Here is a 19350-nt window from a genome sequence, read left to right on the forward strand (position 1 = left end):
GATGGAAAAATTAGAACTCCATGGTGGACACAGGAAGTTAAAGAAGCAGTGAAAGGAAAGAAGAAAGCACATCAAAAGTTCCTGGCGAATAAGTCAGCTTGTGCTCTTAGAGAATACAGAAACAAATGTAAGAAAGCTAAACATTATGTAAAACTAGCTAAACAAAAGTCATGGGAGGAGTTTGGCAAGAACATAGAAAACAAATATCAAGAAGGTGGTAAGATATTCTGGAGGTTGTTGAAGAAGCTTAGAAATGGAGGAAATAATGCAGTAAAAGGAGTTAGAGATGATAAAGGTGACATGAAAACTGGAGAAAAGATATCCTTGATGTATGGAGTAATTACTTCGAAAAATTGCTAAATGAAACAGCAGTGAAAGCAGTGATAGCACAGTGATTAAAAACACTCCACAGGCATACAGTCAGGAATACATATCCATACTTGAAGTAGAAAGAGCCATCACAGGCTTGAAATGTGGAAAGGCAACAGGAGTAGGCGATATTTAACCTGAAATGCTGAAGTATGGTGGTATAAAAGTTTTACAGTGGCTTCACTGCATAGTTCAGAAGGCCTGGACAGAGGGATGAATTCCCAATGATTGGAGTAGAGCTCTCATAGTACCCATATATAAAAAGGGAAATAAAACTGAATGTGAGAATTACAGAGGTATTTCCCTACTGAGTGTTCCTGGTAATATTTATGCAAGTATACTTGAGAAATGGTTGAGAAGAATTGTGGAAGAGAAGCTGTGAAGAACAAGCTGGATTCAAGCCAAATAGAAGCTGTCAGGATCAGATCTTTACTTTACGACAAATAGTTTAGAAATCATGGGAATATAACATAGATTCTGCATTTTTGAAAATTATGGAGACAACTACCGTGTTTGAAGAAAAACTTTAGTTTAATATAACTAAAATCTACATTCGACGTTTCGACCTTTATGATCAAGGTCATCTTCTGGAGCATACAACTATACACAGAAAACAAGCTACACTACGATAAAACTGGTTTGTTACAGACACTGACTAACCGCTACAACAATTGTTGGCCTGACCTCTGGTGAAAAAAAAAAATAAAAAATTATACATCAATGCTAGAGTCCTATTATTAGTGTTATCTGTTGGTTGTAGAAATACATTGGGCACAATACCAAGTATCTATCTATATACATATATTAACATCATGTACATTCCAGCCAGTTGGTATGGAATGGTTTCTAATACTAGCTGAAGATTGGCTAGAGTCAGTCCTGATTTATGCTGGATCTTATATATTAGGTAGACTGAATGTGTGCCATCCAGATCCTTGGAATTTTCATGCCATCTTTGTTGTTGATATTTCGGTGGTTTATCAGGATTTCGCAGGCTTCCTTAAATTTCCTTTCGTACTAGGTTTTTGTGCAGTGTAAAGAGCGAGTGCTTTTCCAGTTGATTTGGTGTAAGGTGTTGAGTGCATGGTCTGAGAGGCCTGCTTCACCATAATGGTTATATTTAATGTGTCTAATGTGTTCTTTCTTGCGTATAGGGATTGTCCGTCCTGTTTCACCAATGTACGGTAAGTTACAGGTGCAGCAGATGCAATAGACTCCAGGATGTGCTAATGGGAGGAGAGAGTCCTTAGAGGAGTTGACTATGGTTTTAAGTTTAGTGAGTGGTTTAAAGGTGGCATTGAGGTTATAATGTTGTAGGATTCTGTTGATTTTTTCCAATAACCCTTTAATGTATGGGATGGCTATGGTTTTACTATAATCTAGATTCGTTTTTGTTGTTGTTTTATTACTATTCTAATACTATTTTATTAATAGTGTTTTTGTTATTGCCATTATTTATGAATGTGTCGCTGATGATTTTTAGTTCTTGTTTCAGGGCTTGCTGGTTAGAGCAAATTGTTGTAGCTCTGTTTTTAAGGGTGTTAATGACTCCGTATTTTTGTGATGGGTGGTGGTATGAATTAGCATGTATGTATTGGTCAGTGTGTGTCGGTTTTCGGTAAACCGTGAAGGATAGACTGCCTGAAGGAAGAAGTGTGACTACCGTGTCTAGGAACAGGAGCAAATTTTGGTTTTTGATATCGATGGTAAATTGTATGCGTTCGTGTTGTTTGTTCAGGCGGCTAAGGAATGTGTTTAGAGTTTGTCGCCCGTGTGGCCAGATCGCGAACACGTCGCCAACGTATCTAAGCCAGACTGTCGGTCTTAGCGTGGCGGAATCAAGAGCCCTTTGTTCAAAGGTTTCCATGTAGAAGTTAGCGATTGGGGGGGGGGGGGGTAGTGGTGAGCCCATGGCTGTATTTGTAGGTAAAATTTGTTTTGCCACACTAAGTAACTGGACTGTAGTACGTGGGCAAAGAGGGCAGTAATGTCGGGTGGAAATTTGTTCTGTAGTAGGAGAATTGTGTCATTGATGGGGACATTAGTGAAAAGGGCAGAAACGTCGAAACTGACTAATAAGTCGTCTTTGTTGAGTGTTATGTTTTTAATTTTGTTTATAAAGTGTTGTGTGTTTTTTATGTGGGAGGGGGAATGACCTACCAACTCCTTGAGTGATGCCACTAATTTCTTGGCTAAGTGGTAATTGGGACTGTCTATTCCTTCCATGATTGGTCGAAGGGGCACATTTTGTTTGTGTATTTTTGGGACCCCATATATTCTGTGTGGGGTGGAGAGCTTAGTGGGGTTTGAGTATTTTAACTGTGTCTGGTGGCCAAGAAGTGACGGACTTGAGTAGTTTCTCTGTTTTATCCTTTATCCTTTTTGTTGGGTTATAATTTACCATTTTATATGTGTTGTTATCAGCTACTAGTTGATTCGTTTGAAGTACGTATGTTGACCTGTCAAGGACAACAGTGGCATTGCCTTTATCCGCTTTCATTATTATTATGTTTTGTTTGGCTTTTAATGACTTAATTGCTGCTAATTCTGTTTTTGTGAGATTGTTCTGTATGGTTTTCTTAGTGTTCAGGACATTACTAGTTTCTAGTCGTATTTTATCTGCTATATGTTAATCAAGAGCTCTTTGAGCAAAGGGCTCTTGATTCTGCCATGCTAAGACCGACAGTCTGGCTTAGATACGTTGGCGACTTGTTCGCGATCTGGCCACACGGGCGACAAACTCTAAACACATTCCTTAGCCGCCTGAACAAACAACACGAACGCATACAATTTACCATCGAAATCGAAAACCAAAATTCGCTCCCGTTCCTAGACACACTAGTCGCATGTCTTCCTTCAGGCCGTCTATCCTTCACGGTCTACCGAAAACCGACACACACTGGCTAATACATACATGCTAATTCATACCACCACCCATCAGAAAAATATGGAGTCATTAACACCCTTAAAAACAGAGCTACAACAATTGCTCTAACCAGCAAGCCCTGAAACAAGAACTAAAAATCATCAACAACACATTCATAAATAATGGCTATAACAAAAATACTATTAATAAAATAATATTAGAATAGTAATAAAACAACAACAAAAACGAATCTAGATTATAGTAAAACCATAGCCATCCCATACATTAAAGGGTTATTGGAAAAAATCAACAGAATCCTACAACATTATAACCTCAATGCCACCTTTAAACCACCCACTAAACTTAAAACCATATTCAACTCCTCTAAGGACTCTCTCCTCCCATTAGCACATCCTGGAGTCTATTGCATCTGCTGCACCTGTAACTTACCATACATTGGTGAAACAGGACTGACAATCCCTATATGCAAGAAAGAACACATTAGACACATTAAATATAATTATGGTGAAGCAGGCCTCTCAGACCATGCACTCAACACCTTACACCAAATCAACTGGAAAAGCACCCGCTCTTTACACTGCACAAAAACCTAGTACGAAAGGAAATTTAAGGAAGCCTGCGAAATCCTGATAAACCACCGAAATATCAACAACAAAGATGGCATGAAAATTCCAAGGATCTGGATGGCCCACATTCAGTCTACCTAATATATAAGATCCAGCATAAGTCAGGACTGACTCTAGCCAATCTTCAGCTAGTATTAGAAACCATTCCATACCAACTGGCTGGAATGTACATGATGTTAATATATGTATATAGATAGATACTTGGTATTGTGCCCAATGTATTTCTACAACCAACAGATAACACTAATAATAGGACTTTAGCATTGATGTATAATTTTTTATTTTTTTTTTTTTTTTCACCAGAGGTCAGGCCAACAATTGTTGTAGCGGTTAGTCAGTGTCTGTAACAAACCAGTTTGATTGTAGTGTAGCTTGTTTTCTGTGTATAGTTGTATGCTCCAGAAGATGACCTTGATCATAAAGGTCGAAACGTCGAATGTAGATTTTAGTTATATTAAACTAAAGTTTTTCTTCAAACACGGTAGTTGTCTCCATAATTTTCAGAAATGCATTCGGATCACCGTGTGAGCTTAAAAGAAAGGATAACATAGATCCGTATTTAAGTTTTGTCAAGACAATGAAAATAGGCAGACTCATTGAAAATGTCAACTGTGTTGTGAAGGGAGAACCTTTGGAACAAGTAAAACATTTCAGCTACTTAGGCACGATTTTTAGTGAAGATGGTAAATTAAATATGGAAATAAGCAACAGAATCAACAAAGCTGGTATGGTAGGAAGTCAAACTGCTGCAACTTTTTTGTAATAATGTTTGTATAGTTGAGTCTACAATTTAGCTGTAAATGCTGCTCAACTTTAATTTTTTTAAAATTTCTTATATACTGTTCTTTTCAATATGATATCCATTTTTATCCTGCCTACTACTAAGTAATGGTCACTTCCAATTTTGAATCTCCTGTACACTCTTGTATCCTTAATCAGCCTTATGATATCACTATCAACAATGACATAGTCAATGAGGCTTTTCTTATTTCTTGTGTCGTCTCTCCATGTGAACTTGTGCACATCTTTATGTTGAAACATGTTAATAATGACTAGTCCGTGTCCTAAGCAGAAGGCCAGTAAATACTTGCCATTAATATTAGCTTTTCCCTTTTCTCCAAATTTTCCCAAAAATGTTTCTATATGCCTGGTGAGATTCATTTCCTATTCTACTGTTCAGATCTCCAACAAGGACCACTTTTTCCATTTTCTTTATGTCAGCTGTCTGTTCTAATCAAAAAATTCCTCCACTTCTTCCTTGGAAGAACCTTCTGTGAGACCATAGACACAAATAAGTTTCATTGCCCATTCATGTTTGGTGTTGAATGCTATTGCTACTCCTTCCTTTCCTTGATCATTATTGCCTGAAAATAACTTCCTATACTTATTAGTTAGTAGATCGCACCTGTTTTTGTCTTCTTTGCCTCAGTAATGCCAATTTTGTCCACATGGTACTTTATCAATTCTTCTGTAAGTTTGATTTCCTTTCCAATAATGCTCCTTATATTGATGGTTCCTGTCTTCAGTTTTTCAGATGTTGGGTTTATTTTTCTTCTTCTAGATAGTTCTAGTAGCTGACTTTTCACTGTTCAACCTGGTTCCCTGATAAAAACTGCTGGGGCCATGTTTAACCAGGTGACATCCCAGCCAGCATGAAATCTCATTGTGTTGTTCCATCATGTGCATTTGTGGTTTAAGCCAATTAAAAGCCCAATTTAGTCAGCTAAGTCCCAAATTTCCAGCCCATCCGCATTCATTCAGTATCCAGTAGATACCTACTAACAGGGTACACCACATGAAGGTGAGGATTGGACATTATGTCAGAAGCTCCAGTCAGTTCTCCGCATTCCTGAAAGGTAATGTGAAGGTCTCCTCCCAGTTATTTGGCTTTGACCCTTAAGCAATCCCATGTTTTCAATCCCATCTGTAATCAACTCTTGTAAAATATCTCTCAGGGATCTGAAAACTTTCAGATTTCTGATCCCTGAGAGATATTTTACAAGAGTTGATTACAGCAATAAAATATACACATATTTTTCAAGTTGTTGAAGAATTTATTATTTTTCTCACTTTCAAATTCCAGACAAAGAATATGAACTTAAGCAAAAAAACAAAAATAAGAATCCACAATGAGCAATCAGACTAGTATCATATGCAGTAGAAGCATGTGCAGCAACTACAAAGCAATGAAACCACTGAGAGGAAAACATTAAGACAAACTGAAGGTGTAACAGTATTAAACAAAATTAGGAACTCGCAAATCAGAGAATGTTATAACATATAGGCAGTTAGTGATTGGATCTGAAAACAGAAAGAAGAATGGAAGAATCATGTAAAGAATGTAATATTGTAGAAAGAATTTAGGATAACAGATGGACAAAGAAAGTAAAGAAATTATACCAAAGTGAAGTAGAGGAAGACTGAGGAGAAGATGGCAGGAAGTCTTGAAAACAGATACACTACAAGCAGCTAAGCTTAATAGCGAAGAAGAAAAACTGACGCAGTTTCCTTGCGTTGTGTTTGTATTTAAAGTGTTGTGTTTTTAATCAATTAAAAACACAACAATTTAAATTAACTTTTCTCTTTCATAACATTTTTAAGGGTTGTTTAGAATTCTGTACAAATTAATAACAAGTCAATAACAATGAACAAGTTTTATCAGATATTATTATTAGACTAATATTAGATATTAGGATGATGATTCAGGCCTCCATGGAGTCAAAAGATTCATTGTGGGAGGCCCATCCTTGAAAACAGTCTATCATACCATTCCTTGGACTCATTGACCAATTGTGCTCTCACCACTCTATCAGGCAATACATTCTACAGTTCAATCGCCCTCCATGCAGAAAAACCAATCCTAACACTCTTACTCACAGCTTCCTTTCATAACTTTCAGGGATGGTCCTTGTCCTCGCTGATTCCCCCTGTTCCACCATGTGAAAGAACTCCCCAGTGTCAACCCTGTGACTACCTCTCAACAGTTTAAAAGTCTCAATCACATCACCTCTCCTTCTTCTATCTACCAAACTCTGCGGTCCACATTCCCTCAGCCTGTCTTCATGACTAACATTGTAACTAACATCTTTGTTATCCTTTCCACAGCTAATTTATCCCCTTCAAATCCCAGGGGACCAAGTTTGAGAACAATACTCCAAGTGTGGTCTGGTCAGCATCCTTCTCAATATCGCAGCAATCTTCTGGGTACCTTCACCATCTTTGTAGTATGTTCCCTGAATTTCAGATTTCTATCAATCATCATCATCCCCATATATATTGCCTCCCCTACTTCCACCAATACAGTTCCTCCAAGAGAGAGAGTATACAGCCTCCCATCGATGTGTCCCAAACTTCAAGACTTTACATTTAACTGAATTAAACTGATAACCCGTTTATTTTCCCATCTGTCCAGTTTATTCAAAAATACTGAATATCCCCCTGTGACTACCTCTCAACAGTTCAAAAGTCTCAATCATAATACCTCTCCTTCTATCTACCAAACTCTGCAGTCCACATTCCCTCAGCCTGTCTTCATAACTAACATTGTACAGTCCTGATTACATCTTTGTTATCCTCCTCTGCATTCTTTCCACAGTTAATTTCATCATCATCATCAAATTCCTGACATGTACCCTCAAGGGCTGTACAGGATATGATAGTATACTACATGAAAAACCTACATCATTATTAACTTCCTATCTACAATTTTCCTCCAAATCAGTCTGTTACTTGTCAAGACTCCAACGTTATCACATCTTATATTTCTATTGTCTAAGGCACTTTGTACTATATCAATCCATCTATATCTTGGTCTTCCTCTGGGTCGTTTTCCTGCCAACCTGTTAGAGAACACTGTTTTGCTAATCTTTCCTCGTCCATTCTGTTTAACTGACCATACCACCTAAGATTAGCTCTACTAACACATTCCTGGATGCTGACAATGTCTGGTTCTTTCCTAATATCCTCGTTTTTTATATGATATTGCCATTGATGCCATCTGTTCACACCTCTAATCTTTCTCAGGACTCTGATATCTGCAGTCTCTAGTCGTTGGTCAAGTTTTTTATTTCTGACCCAGCTCTCAGATCCATAAGTTAAAACTGGTTTGAACACTGTCTTGTATACAGCTAATTTAGTGTTCCGACTAATTGCTCTCTTATTCCATATGAATTTATTCAATTGACTTCCTACCATACCAGCTTTGTTGATTCTGTTGTCTATTTCCATATTTAATTTACCATCTTCACTAAAAATCGTGCCAAAGTAGCTGAAATGATTTACTTGTTCCACAGGTTCTCCGTTCACATTTTCAACGATTCTACCTATTTTCATTGCCTTTATCTTTTTATTGCTGGCCTTCATGCCATATCTATTACAACAGTTATTCAATTTAGTCAGGGAATCTTGCAGGCTTCTAGCAGATTTATTTAGAAGTATAACATAGTCCGCATAAAGCAAAGAGCTGACATTAACATCTCCAATTTTGATATCATGTTTAATACCACTTTCCTTCATAATGTGATCCATATAGATAATGAATAACAGAGGGGATAATGTACATCCTTGTCTCATACTAGATTTAACATTAAACTATCTTCCTGTACTTCCTTCAATTCTAACTGCTGACTGCAACTCAAATAAAGACTAAGTATTGATTGATATAATGCCCCATTGACACCATATAACTGTAGAGTATTGAATAGCTTCTCCCTTGGCACCTTGTCATATGCCTTTTCCAGATCGACAAAACTTAAATACAGATCTTGTTATATTCCCATGATTTCTCCACTATTTGTCTCAAAGTGAAGATCTGATCCTGACAGCTTATGTTTGGCCTGAATCCAGCTTGCCAAGCTTTTCTTCCACAATTCTTCTCAACCTTTTCTCAAGTATAGCTGCATAAATCTTGCAAGGAACACTCAGTAGGGAAATACCTCTGTAATTCTCACATTCAGTTTATTTCCCTTTTTAAATATGGGTACTATCAGAGCTCTACTCCAATCATCAGGAATTCGTCCCTCTGTCCAGGCTTTCTGAACTATGCAATGCAGCCACTGTAAGACTTTTATACCACCATACTTCAGCATCTCTGTTCGAATATCATCTACTCCTGCTGCCTTTTCACATATGAAGCCTTTGATGGCTTTTTCTACTTCAAGTATGGATATGTATTCCTGACTGCATGCCTGTTGAGTGTTTTTTACCACTGTGCTATCACTGCTTGTTTCATTCAGCAATTTTTTGAAGTAATTACTCCATAGTTCAAGGATATCTTTTTCTCCCGTTTTCATGTCACCTTTATCATCTCTAACTCCTTTTACAGCACTCTCCTCCATTTCTGAGCTTCTTCAACAACAGTGTAAGATATTCCTCCAGAATATCTTACCACCTTCTTGATATTTATTTTCTATGTTCTTGCCAAAGTCCTCCCATGACTTTTGTTTAGCTAGTTTTACAGAGTGTTTAGCTTTCTTACATTTGTCTCTGTATTCTCTAAGAGCACAAGCTGACTTATTTGCCAGGAACTTTTGATATGCTCTCTTCTTTTCCTTCACTGCCTCTTTAACTTCCTGTTTCCACCATGGAGTTCTGATTTTTCTATCCTTCCACACAACCTCACCACATGCCTCTCTGGCTGAATCAATCAGGGTTTTCTTCAAGGCTTGCCACTGAATCTCCAAGGTTTGGTTCCTGTTCTCAAACTCTTTCATTTTTTCTTCAATAATCATTGTGTATTTTAGTCTACAGTTCATATCTGAGTGCTGCTCAACTTTTATTCACTTTAAAACTTTCTTACATGTTATTCTTTTCAATATGAAAATCACTTTTATCCTGCTCAAGACTAAATAGTGATCACTTCCAATTTCAAATCCTCTGTACACTCTGGTGTCCTGCACCAGGGAGAAAACGTCACTATCAACAATAACATAGTCAATGAGACTTTTCTTATTCCTTGCCTCTTCTCTCCATGTGAATTTTTGCTCATTTTTATGTTGGAACATGGTGTTAGTAATAACTAGTCCATGTCCTGAGCAGAAATCCAACAAGTATTTGCCATTATTATTTGCTTTGCTCTTTTCTCCAAATTTTCCAAAAATAATTTTGAATGTCTGACAATCATATTTCCTACTCTGCTATTTAGATACCCAACAAGGTCCAACTTTTCCTTTTTCATTGTGTTAGTTGCTTTCTCTAAAGCATCAAAAAATTCCTCCACTTCTACCTTAGTAGAACCTTCTGTGGGACCATAGGCACAAATAAGTCTCATTGTCCAGTTCCCCATTCTCATATTTGCCCACATTACTCTACTTGAGACTGCCTGCCATTCAAGAAGATTAGCCTCGTATTTTGTGTTGAATACTATAGCTACTCCTTTTCCTTTGTTGTCATTGCCTGAATATAACATTTTGTATTTATTGCTCAGAAAGATCTCACCATTTTTTGTCTTTTTTGTTTCAGTCACCCCTAGTATGTCGATCTGGTACTTATCTAATTCGTGAATTAGATAAGTACCAGAATTAAACTGATACCCCATTCATTTGCCCTTCTGTGCAGTTTATTCAAATCCTTTTGCAGGACTACCACATCTGCACTATTACTAATAACCTTTCCCAGCTTCACATCATCTGCAAGCAACTGAATATCCCCCCCCCCTGCAATCCACTGACAATGTCATTAATATAAAGGTTAAACAATGCAGGTGCCAATACTGAGGCCTGTGGGATCCCACTTGTAACATTCTTTATCCCCTTCAAATCCCAGGGGACCAAGTTTGAGAACAATAGTCCAAGTGTGGTCTGGTCAGCATCCTTCTCAATATCGCAGCAATCTTCTGGGTACCTTCACCATCTTTGTAGTATGTTCCCTGAATTTCAGATTTCTATCAATCATCATCATCCCCATATATATTGCCTACCCTACTTGCTTTCTTACTATTGCTCTCCCATACACAACTCTCCCATACTATCAGATAACCAAACCTGAATCCAGTTCACTAACCTGACATCTAAACCCATGTGCTGCAACTTAAATATTAGCTTATGTGGTACAATCTGTCAAATGCCTTTGTAAAATCCAAAATAATACAAAATATGCCTTTCCCTCATCAACCGCTCTTGTCACTTTTTCATATTTAACAATATGAAAAGTTTGATATGTACATAACTGTATTTAACATATATATGACTACACTAGAATGCACATGTAATATAGTCTAGCTTGATGCTTGCATGCCTGTACACACATTAGTGTAACACAAAACATTGATAAAAGAAACAGAATTCACAACACCAACATATATAATGTTGGTGTTGTGAATTCTGTATATGAATTTTAGATATATATGGCATATTCACTGCAGTGATAACTACAGTCTTTTAAATTCATTTATTTCTACTTCTTTTAACATTTCAAGCAATTATTTCAAGAACTGTGTACATTTGAGTACACTGTTCTTGAAATAATTTTAAAAAATTTTAAATGCTATTTTAGTTGACATTCTGCGTAGGCTGTAGGTTGTACACCACTGCTTTAGTAAGTACTTCTATGGTAAGATTTCATGTAGCAAGTTTTATTTGTTGATTTGTTTCATTAGATATTTATCATTTAAATGAGAAGTTAATATTTATTTTGCTTATGGGTGAATGAACTGATAGACAAAATTCACTGAGTTGCAGTTTAGTTATTACAAGCTTCCTGTTTATTCAGAAGCATTCCTTTTCAATAATGAACAAACTAGAGTTCATGATGACTCAGTTATAATTCAAAGAACTAGTGTTGGTACAAGATATATGAAGCACCAGTAGTCATACTCACATGCATCAAAAAAGAACACGTACTCAGAGAAAATGCTGCTTCTCTTTTGAGAAATGGTTTAAATTTTGATACATAGAATTTTTGCATGAATGGTAATTATTTAACTTGTATTTAGAAATTTGAAAAGAGGGCTGGTATAGAATGAGGGTGAGGAGGAATTCAAAGAGTGGGATATAAGGTATTTCTAGTTTGAAAAATGGGACATTAATTTTTTTTTAAATGTTAATATGTATGTTTTAATGTGTCATATAAATTTTTTTATTGATTTTTAACAGAGAAGAAAGTGAGAGTGTCCTTCAGCTGAAGGGACTAACACCGACAGGTACTTTACCTCTAGGAGCACTTTCTGAAGGGCGGGCATCACTGCATAATGGTAAATATAATCTTATTTTGGGAATATATATTACAATACTTTGGATTTCCCCCCCCCCCTAGATAAGTAAGAAAGAGAGTACTTCTCCTGCAGAAAGAACATATCTGTATTGTGAAAAACCTTGAATATTTAAACTGGATATTCTCTAAGTCACATCTAGTCAGCAGCTTGATTGTAACACTTCAGAATACTGAGAACATTTCAGTAGACTTGCCTACACATGGAAAAAAATATTTTCATTTTATCCTTTTGTATACCAAATGTTTACACAAGCTATTTTATTGCTATTATATTTACCATTTTTTACTATATTTTTAATCTTTTACTTTGCACAACAGTTATTTAAGTTCTTTGGTATTATGTGTTTACAGCTTGCTATAGTTAAGCACTCATTACCTTAATTCCATGTGGATATTCTTCCTATTCTAGGCTAGAACAAGAAGGAAAACAAGACATTATTATAATGCCGAGTTGGAATAACAGTTCATTGTACACAGTCACTAAAAAAAAATCTATATTAAACTAAATTTATACATGCACAATGTCATTATGGAATAATTGGAAGTACAGTGAATTACATTATATCCCATTGCCTCAGATGTAATTGATTACAGAGGTCTTCAGGCATATGCAAGATTCTCTTTCATACTGTACTGTTGGAAAAATAGAATCATTCGAAGTCACCCTACATATGATTTGCCTAGCTTCATTTTCATCAAATCAATTGCTCCGATATTTCTCCTAACAAGAATTATCAGATTTTCCTGTTGAGTAATCTTAAAACATTAAATGAAGTCAGATTTTGATGATATTGGGACTAAACTGTACTCACAACCATAATAGTAACTTAGAATGTAATAATGTTAGTGAAATAAACGTGGAAGCTGCAAGTATTTTTAATGCTGTACTCTTCTGAGGTAAGTGGATGGAATATTGAGTACATGCAGAGTTGTTTGAAAATGAACAATAATATGAGCCATTGCTTCACCACTCAAGATAGGTCTTGCATCCCCCCCCCCCCCATTGAATGTGCCCAACAGTTTGAAAACTACTGGCTTAACCAGTTCAGCCAAACATTCTTTTAACATATTGTACATGCTGATATCTCGTCTGTCCCTGTTGTTGAATTTTTGCCCAGGTTATGAACAGCTCTAGACCTCCATTTCATTCACCTCGGTGTCTCTCTTTTTAACCAGTGTAGAGGTAGCACTGTACTCCATGTTGCATACACTGGTTGACAGATCTTAGCATTATCAGTGCTCATCTATGATCAGTCACATCTGATTTAGACACCAGCATACTATCTGCATTCAGTAAACCATTTTCATTTCTTCTTCTTTACCTGCAGCATAACAATAAAATATTTTTGGAAATTATTGTTATGGTAAACGTTTATTGTTATCCTGCTTTTATCCTGCACAACCAATTTCTTTTCATACTCTGACTTTGCCTTTCATATACTCATACAATATTGATAACTTTTCTGGTCTGCTCTCTACATATTTCATAACCCTCCCATTCATATTCTCACAATATTCTTTCCACATTTTCTTTATGGATCTCTTGCTTAATAAGTTTATTCTTAACTTTAGGGACACATTCAGGTTCTTCATTTTAGTGTCTAGTCTTCACACCCTTTTTAACCACAATCTTACATCATTTTTTGGTGTAAGCCCCTGTTTTCTCCCTTCTTGTTGCATATTTAAAAATTTCTTCTGCATTAGTTCTATAAACCTCTTTAGTAACTTATACATTTTGATCATATTCCTTCCCTCTTTTCTGCCTATCAACAACTTTCGATCCATCCTAATAAGGAGCATTCTTTAGACTTCACTACCTTGGTAACACACTGCTAGATTCTCCTGTAGACATTTCCTGTAGACACAAGGTATCATATCGGATTACTGTGCACAGTAATCCGATATGATACCTTGGCCACTTTTGCAATGTTTCCCTCTAAATTAACTACTTGTCCCCAGTCACTCTTAAATCCCCAACCTCAACAATTTCCTGCAGCCTAGTTCTGTCATTGTAGTATACCTGTAATCCTTATCTTCCGAAAGTGCCACATATAACTGAACCATTATTCTTTACCTCCAGTCTGTTTAAATCACCTTGCAGGATTTCCACATTTTTCCTAGAGCAAATTAAATTTTTAAAATATTTAAAAAAAAAAAAGATAAACAATGGATAACATACATAATAATCAAGAAAATTATTTAATATAAACTTTATGGTCTAGAGCTGTTGCATAACCTGGGCAAAAATTCAACAACAGAGACAGATGAGATATCAGCATGTATGTTAAAGGAATGTTTGGCTGAACTGGTTAAGTTAGTCGTTTTCAAACTGCTGGACATAAAATTTATATTGGTATCCAAAATATGAAACAAATTGAATACAGGTGATAAACATAACAGAAAATTTATCAATTCAAAATCTCAAACTATATCAGCAGGAAAATCTTTCCGAAGTAACTCCTTATTTTTTTCCCCCAAAGTTTTATTAGTAAATGTCCAGACTAATCAATATGACCTTAGTGCCAATATGAAGTATATATTTTAAGAACAAGTTCAGAGAAACTTGTTCTTGAAATATTTAACACATTTGGGTTGGGATGAAACTTCTTAGATTGTTCTTGACCTTTCAGCAAGACATGCAATGTTTTTTTCACTCTTCTTGTTTGCCTATCAGTAGACATGCCACAAATTGTGTCCACTGATACATGTAAACATAGGTTCTTTGATTGAAACTAAAACTGTGTATAAAAGAATGTGTTTATTTCAAAATATATTAGAATCTAGAAATTAATCCTATATTTCCTTATGATATTTAATTTACTAAAAGGTTTAAATATGGGAGCCAATATTAATTAGGCATGGGCCATGTGAGAAAGACTGGAATATAAGGGAGGAAAAAGAACAGGTGTGAATAGAAATACATTCATTACGGGCAAATGAAATACTAATAATCTATAGTTGTTGTATTATATATGTATCTAATAAATCGTGGGTGAAGCAAATTACATTTGATCCACCCACAACCCGATCGAGCCAACACATTATGGAGCGACCGGCAGACCTGATGTTTTGGATACTGCTATGTGTGCGACAGCTAATTTTAGAGCGCCAGTACTGGATTACTGCGCTATGGGAATCAGGCAAATTGTAGCTTAGGTTGTTGTTCAAATGTGAAGGGTCCAGAACTATTTCTTTTGATTCGATAATTCTTCTTTCGAAGTAGTTTCTGAGTTTCAGCTTCAGTCCTCTATGTAGGGGGTTGTAGTAAAAATAGTTGGAATGCAAACATTAAAATCTTTGAAGAAGATTTCACTATTAGCAAAGATGAAATGGAGAAAAATTAAGATTTAAAGAAAGGAAATCAAAAGTTCAGAATGATTTGGTGGTATAAGGATAGCAACAGAAAGAAAAGCCGAACGAGAAAGATTCTGAATTACTTTCAAAAATATTTTTAATGTTTGGCTCATTAGACTAATAAGTCTGAAGTCACCACAGGAATTTGCTTTGGGTTTCTTTGGGATAGTGATAAATGTAGATTTGAGCCAGAAACTGAGGTAATTGATTTTTCATCATCATCAAATTCCTACCATATACCCTCCAGGGGTGTACAGGATATGGTAGTACTACATGAAAAATTTACATCATTACTAACTTCCTATCTACAATTTTCCTCCAAATCAGTCTGTTACTTGTCAAGACTCCAACATTATCAGATCTTATATTTCTATCTAAGACACTTTTTACCATATCAATCCACCTATATCTTAGTCTTCCTCTGAGTCATTTTCCTGCCAACCTGGCAGAGAACACTTGATTTGCTAATCTTTCTTCGCCCACTCTGTTTAAGTGACCATACCACCTGAGATTAGCTCTATTAACGCATTCCTAGATGCTGACAATGTCAAGTTCTTTCCTAATATCCTCATTTTTTATATGATATTGCCATTGATACCATCTGTTCACGCCTATAATCTTTCTCAGGACTCATTGCGGTCTCTAGTCTTTGTTCAAGTGTTTTACTTCTGACCCAGCTCTCAGATCCATAAGTTAAAACTGGTTTGACACTGTCTTGCATACAGCTAATTTAGTGTTCCGACTAATTGCTCTCTTATTCCATATGAATTTATTCAATTGACTTCCTACCATACCAGCTTTGTTAATTTTGTTTGTCTATTTCTATATTTAATTTACCATCTTCACTAAAAATTGTGGTTAAGTAGTTGAAATGTTTTACTTGTTCCACAGGTTCTCTGTTCACAACACAGTTCACATTTTCAACGATTCTACCTATTTTCATTGCCTTTATCTTTTTATTGCTGGCCTTCATGCCATATCTATTACAACAGTTATTCAATTTAGTCAGGGAATCTTGCAGGCTTCTAGCAGATTTATTTAGAAGTATAACATCGTCCGCATAAAGCAAAGAGCTGACATTAACATCTCCAATTTTGATATCATGTTTAATACCACTTTCCTTCATAATGTGATCCATATAGATAATGAATAACAGAGGGGATAATGTACATCCTTGTCTCATACCAGATTTAACATTAAACTATCTTCCTGTACTTCCTTCAATTCTAACTGCTGACTTACAACTCAAATAAAGACTAAGTATTGCTTGATATAATGCCCTATTGACACGTATAACTGTAACGTATTGAATAGCTTCTCTCTTGGCACCTTGTCATATGCCTTTTCCAAATTGACAAAACTTAAATACAGATCTTTGTTATATTCCCATGATCTCTCGACTATTTGTCATAAAGTGAAGATCTGATCCTGACAGCCTCTATTTGGCCTGAATCCAGCTTGTTCTTCACCAAGCTTTTCTTCCACAATTCTTCTCAACTGCTTCTCAAGTATACTTGCATATATCTTACCAGGAACACTCAGTAGGGATATACCTCTGTAATTCTCACATTCAATTTTATTTCCCTTTTTATATATGGGTACTATGAGAGGTCTACTCCAATTATCAGGAATTCATCCCTCTTTCCAGGCTTTCTGAACTGTGCAGTGCAGCCTCTGTAAGACTTTTATACCACCATACTTCAGCATTTCTGGTCGAATATCATCTACTCCTGCTGCCTTTCTACATTTCAAGCCTTTGATGGCTTTTTCTACTTCAAGTCTGGATATGTATTCCTGACTGCATGCCTGGTCAGTGTTTTTTATCACTGTGCTGTCATCACTGCTTGTTTCATTTAGCAGTTTTCAAAGTAATTACTCCATACTTCAAGGATATCTTTTTTTGCCGTTTTCATGTCACCTTTATCATCTCTAACTCCTTTTACAGCACTCTTTCCTCCATTCCTAAGCTTCTTCAACAACCTCCAGAATATTTTGCCACCTTCTTTACACATAGTATGTAATTACTTTACATTTGGCCACGTCAAATTGACAATCACTATTCTTTGACCACACTCCCAGTTTATTGAAATTATCTTATAGGATATCTACATCACTTCCCCACCAAATGTAATTCCAATACCATTGTTTTCCAAGGCTAAGGTTATTATATATTTCAAATAAAGGTTAAAAGCATTGGCAAAAGTATGCAGCCTCGATGCACACCTCTTTCCATTTTGGAAGGCTTGCTGTAGTTGCCATTGTAGTTGCTGTAGTTGCCAGTGCTGGATAGTCCTAAAGTAATCATTAAAGTTTTGTATGGTATTCTCTCCTATCTTGGACCCTAACTGCTTTTCTCCTCAATGTTTTGTGCTGACAAAATTGTTGATTTTCAGAGAGAGTATGGCTTTAATCTCAGAATAAGTCAGATTATGCGATGGAGGCATAGCTCTATGGAGAATTTGAAATGCATCAAATCGAACTCTGTTAGCTGTGTCAAGAAGAACTGGACATACTAAATCCACTTTCTTTGTCTAATAGTTTCAGTGAGTCCTTCCTCAACAAAATCAACAAATATAGGGTTCCTTTTGTTCCTTCTCCAAAATATAATCTGAAGACCATCATATGAGATCGGATAATATCGAAGTTCTTGAAAATAACATACCAATTTGGAGGAAGATTGTCAGCAAAAAGTTAGTAATGATATAATCTTTACATAATACCATCATGATATTCTACACCCCCCCTTGAGGGTATGTAGTATTCTCAAGGGGATGTAGAATATCAGTGTAGATATTCTACACTGATATTCTACACGTGAGTATTCTACATACATTGTAGAATACTCACAAGGAAGGCATTTGTAGAGCAGCCATTACTTGTGTCATACATTTCTGAACAAAGATACTTCATCTTAGTCTTCAGGTGGCATTCCTCAGCCCTTAAAATATCTTATTTTTTATGCTTGCAAACATCAGGCTCCCTTCCCATCGACTTTCCTGGTTGCTTATCAAATCCTCTCCCCCTCACACACACACACACACCTGTGGATTATTCTACTTCATTCTGTGTCCTACATCTATAGTTGTTTGTTGTGGGGAACATCAAAATTACATCAGGTACACTGGGCAAGAATAATGTGTTCTTGCTGCACATGAAGTTACCTCTAAGCACAGTCCATTTGGAAAAAGACAAAAGTCCTGCATATGAGCTGTTTTCTTATATAATCTGTTTTACCATAGAAAGATTATATGAGAGCTATAAAGTATTGTTTCTCTTATTTATAATTTCAGCAGATCTGATGGGTTATATTTATCCCCAATATAGGAAATAGTGCTCCTTACTGCTACCCTTTCAATCAGTGGATTTTTTTTTCTATTATATTACATTATTAGGATTTCAGTATAATCAGACCATGCTCTCTGTCTCAAACTCATGATGAAATATACATTGTTGAAGTTTTTGTTTGCTTGAGTTTGTTTTCTAATTCAGTTGATATTGAAGATTTTTTGATACACCCAAAAATTAAAATTTATATTAATTTTTTTCTGCTTGCATAAGTTATTCCTTTCAAAAAATGTCTTCTTACACTTTTTGTAGTATCAGAATATTATAAGTTCAGAAAGGTAGTGAAAGTCATTTGAAATGAAAGTCAAGCTGGAAAAGAAGGCAAATTATTTGTTTTCAGTAATGATCTAACACAAATTGTTTGCTTGTCAAGCTGAATACCAGGTAGTCCTCATTCTCCCTTTCTTAATCAGCTCTCTTGGTAACCTTTCAGTTTTAATACAGCTATTCTCAACCTTTTGTGTGTCCTTTGGCACTACAATAGTAGTAATTGACTTCCCAAGATTTCAGTACCTCTTCTTCATGGTCTGATTATTGTTCTCTTGATTCAGATACCTTCTC

General features: G+C 35.9%; 1 protein-coding gene across 2 annotated transcripts in view; it reads left to right on the forward strand.

The window, feature by feature from the left end:
- Positions 1–19350, forward strand: part of LOC150099340 (serine/threonine-protein phosphatase 2B catalytic subunit 2-like) — a 273967-nt gene that overhangs the window by 241382 nt on the left and 13235 nt on the right. For both annotated transcript variants that reach the window (XM_090404069.1, XM_090404070.1), the window contains exon 12: positions 11973–12070. In XM_090404069.1, coding sequence (XP_090260195.1) covers positions 11973–12070 — 98 coding nt within the window. The remainder of the gene's footprint in view (positions 1–11972; positions 12071–19350) is intronic.

Source organism: Typopeltis vanoorti, chromosome 14, assembly GCF_054136105.1.
Source record: "Typopeltis vanoorti isolate ZY-2024b chromosome 14, IOZ_Tvanoo_1.0, whole genome shotgun sequence".
In the NCBI taxonomy this organism is placed as follows: Eukaryota; Metazoa; Arthropoda; class Arachnida; order Uropygi; family Thelyphonidae; genus Typopeltis; species Typopeltis vanoorti.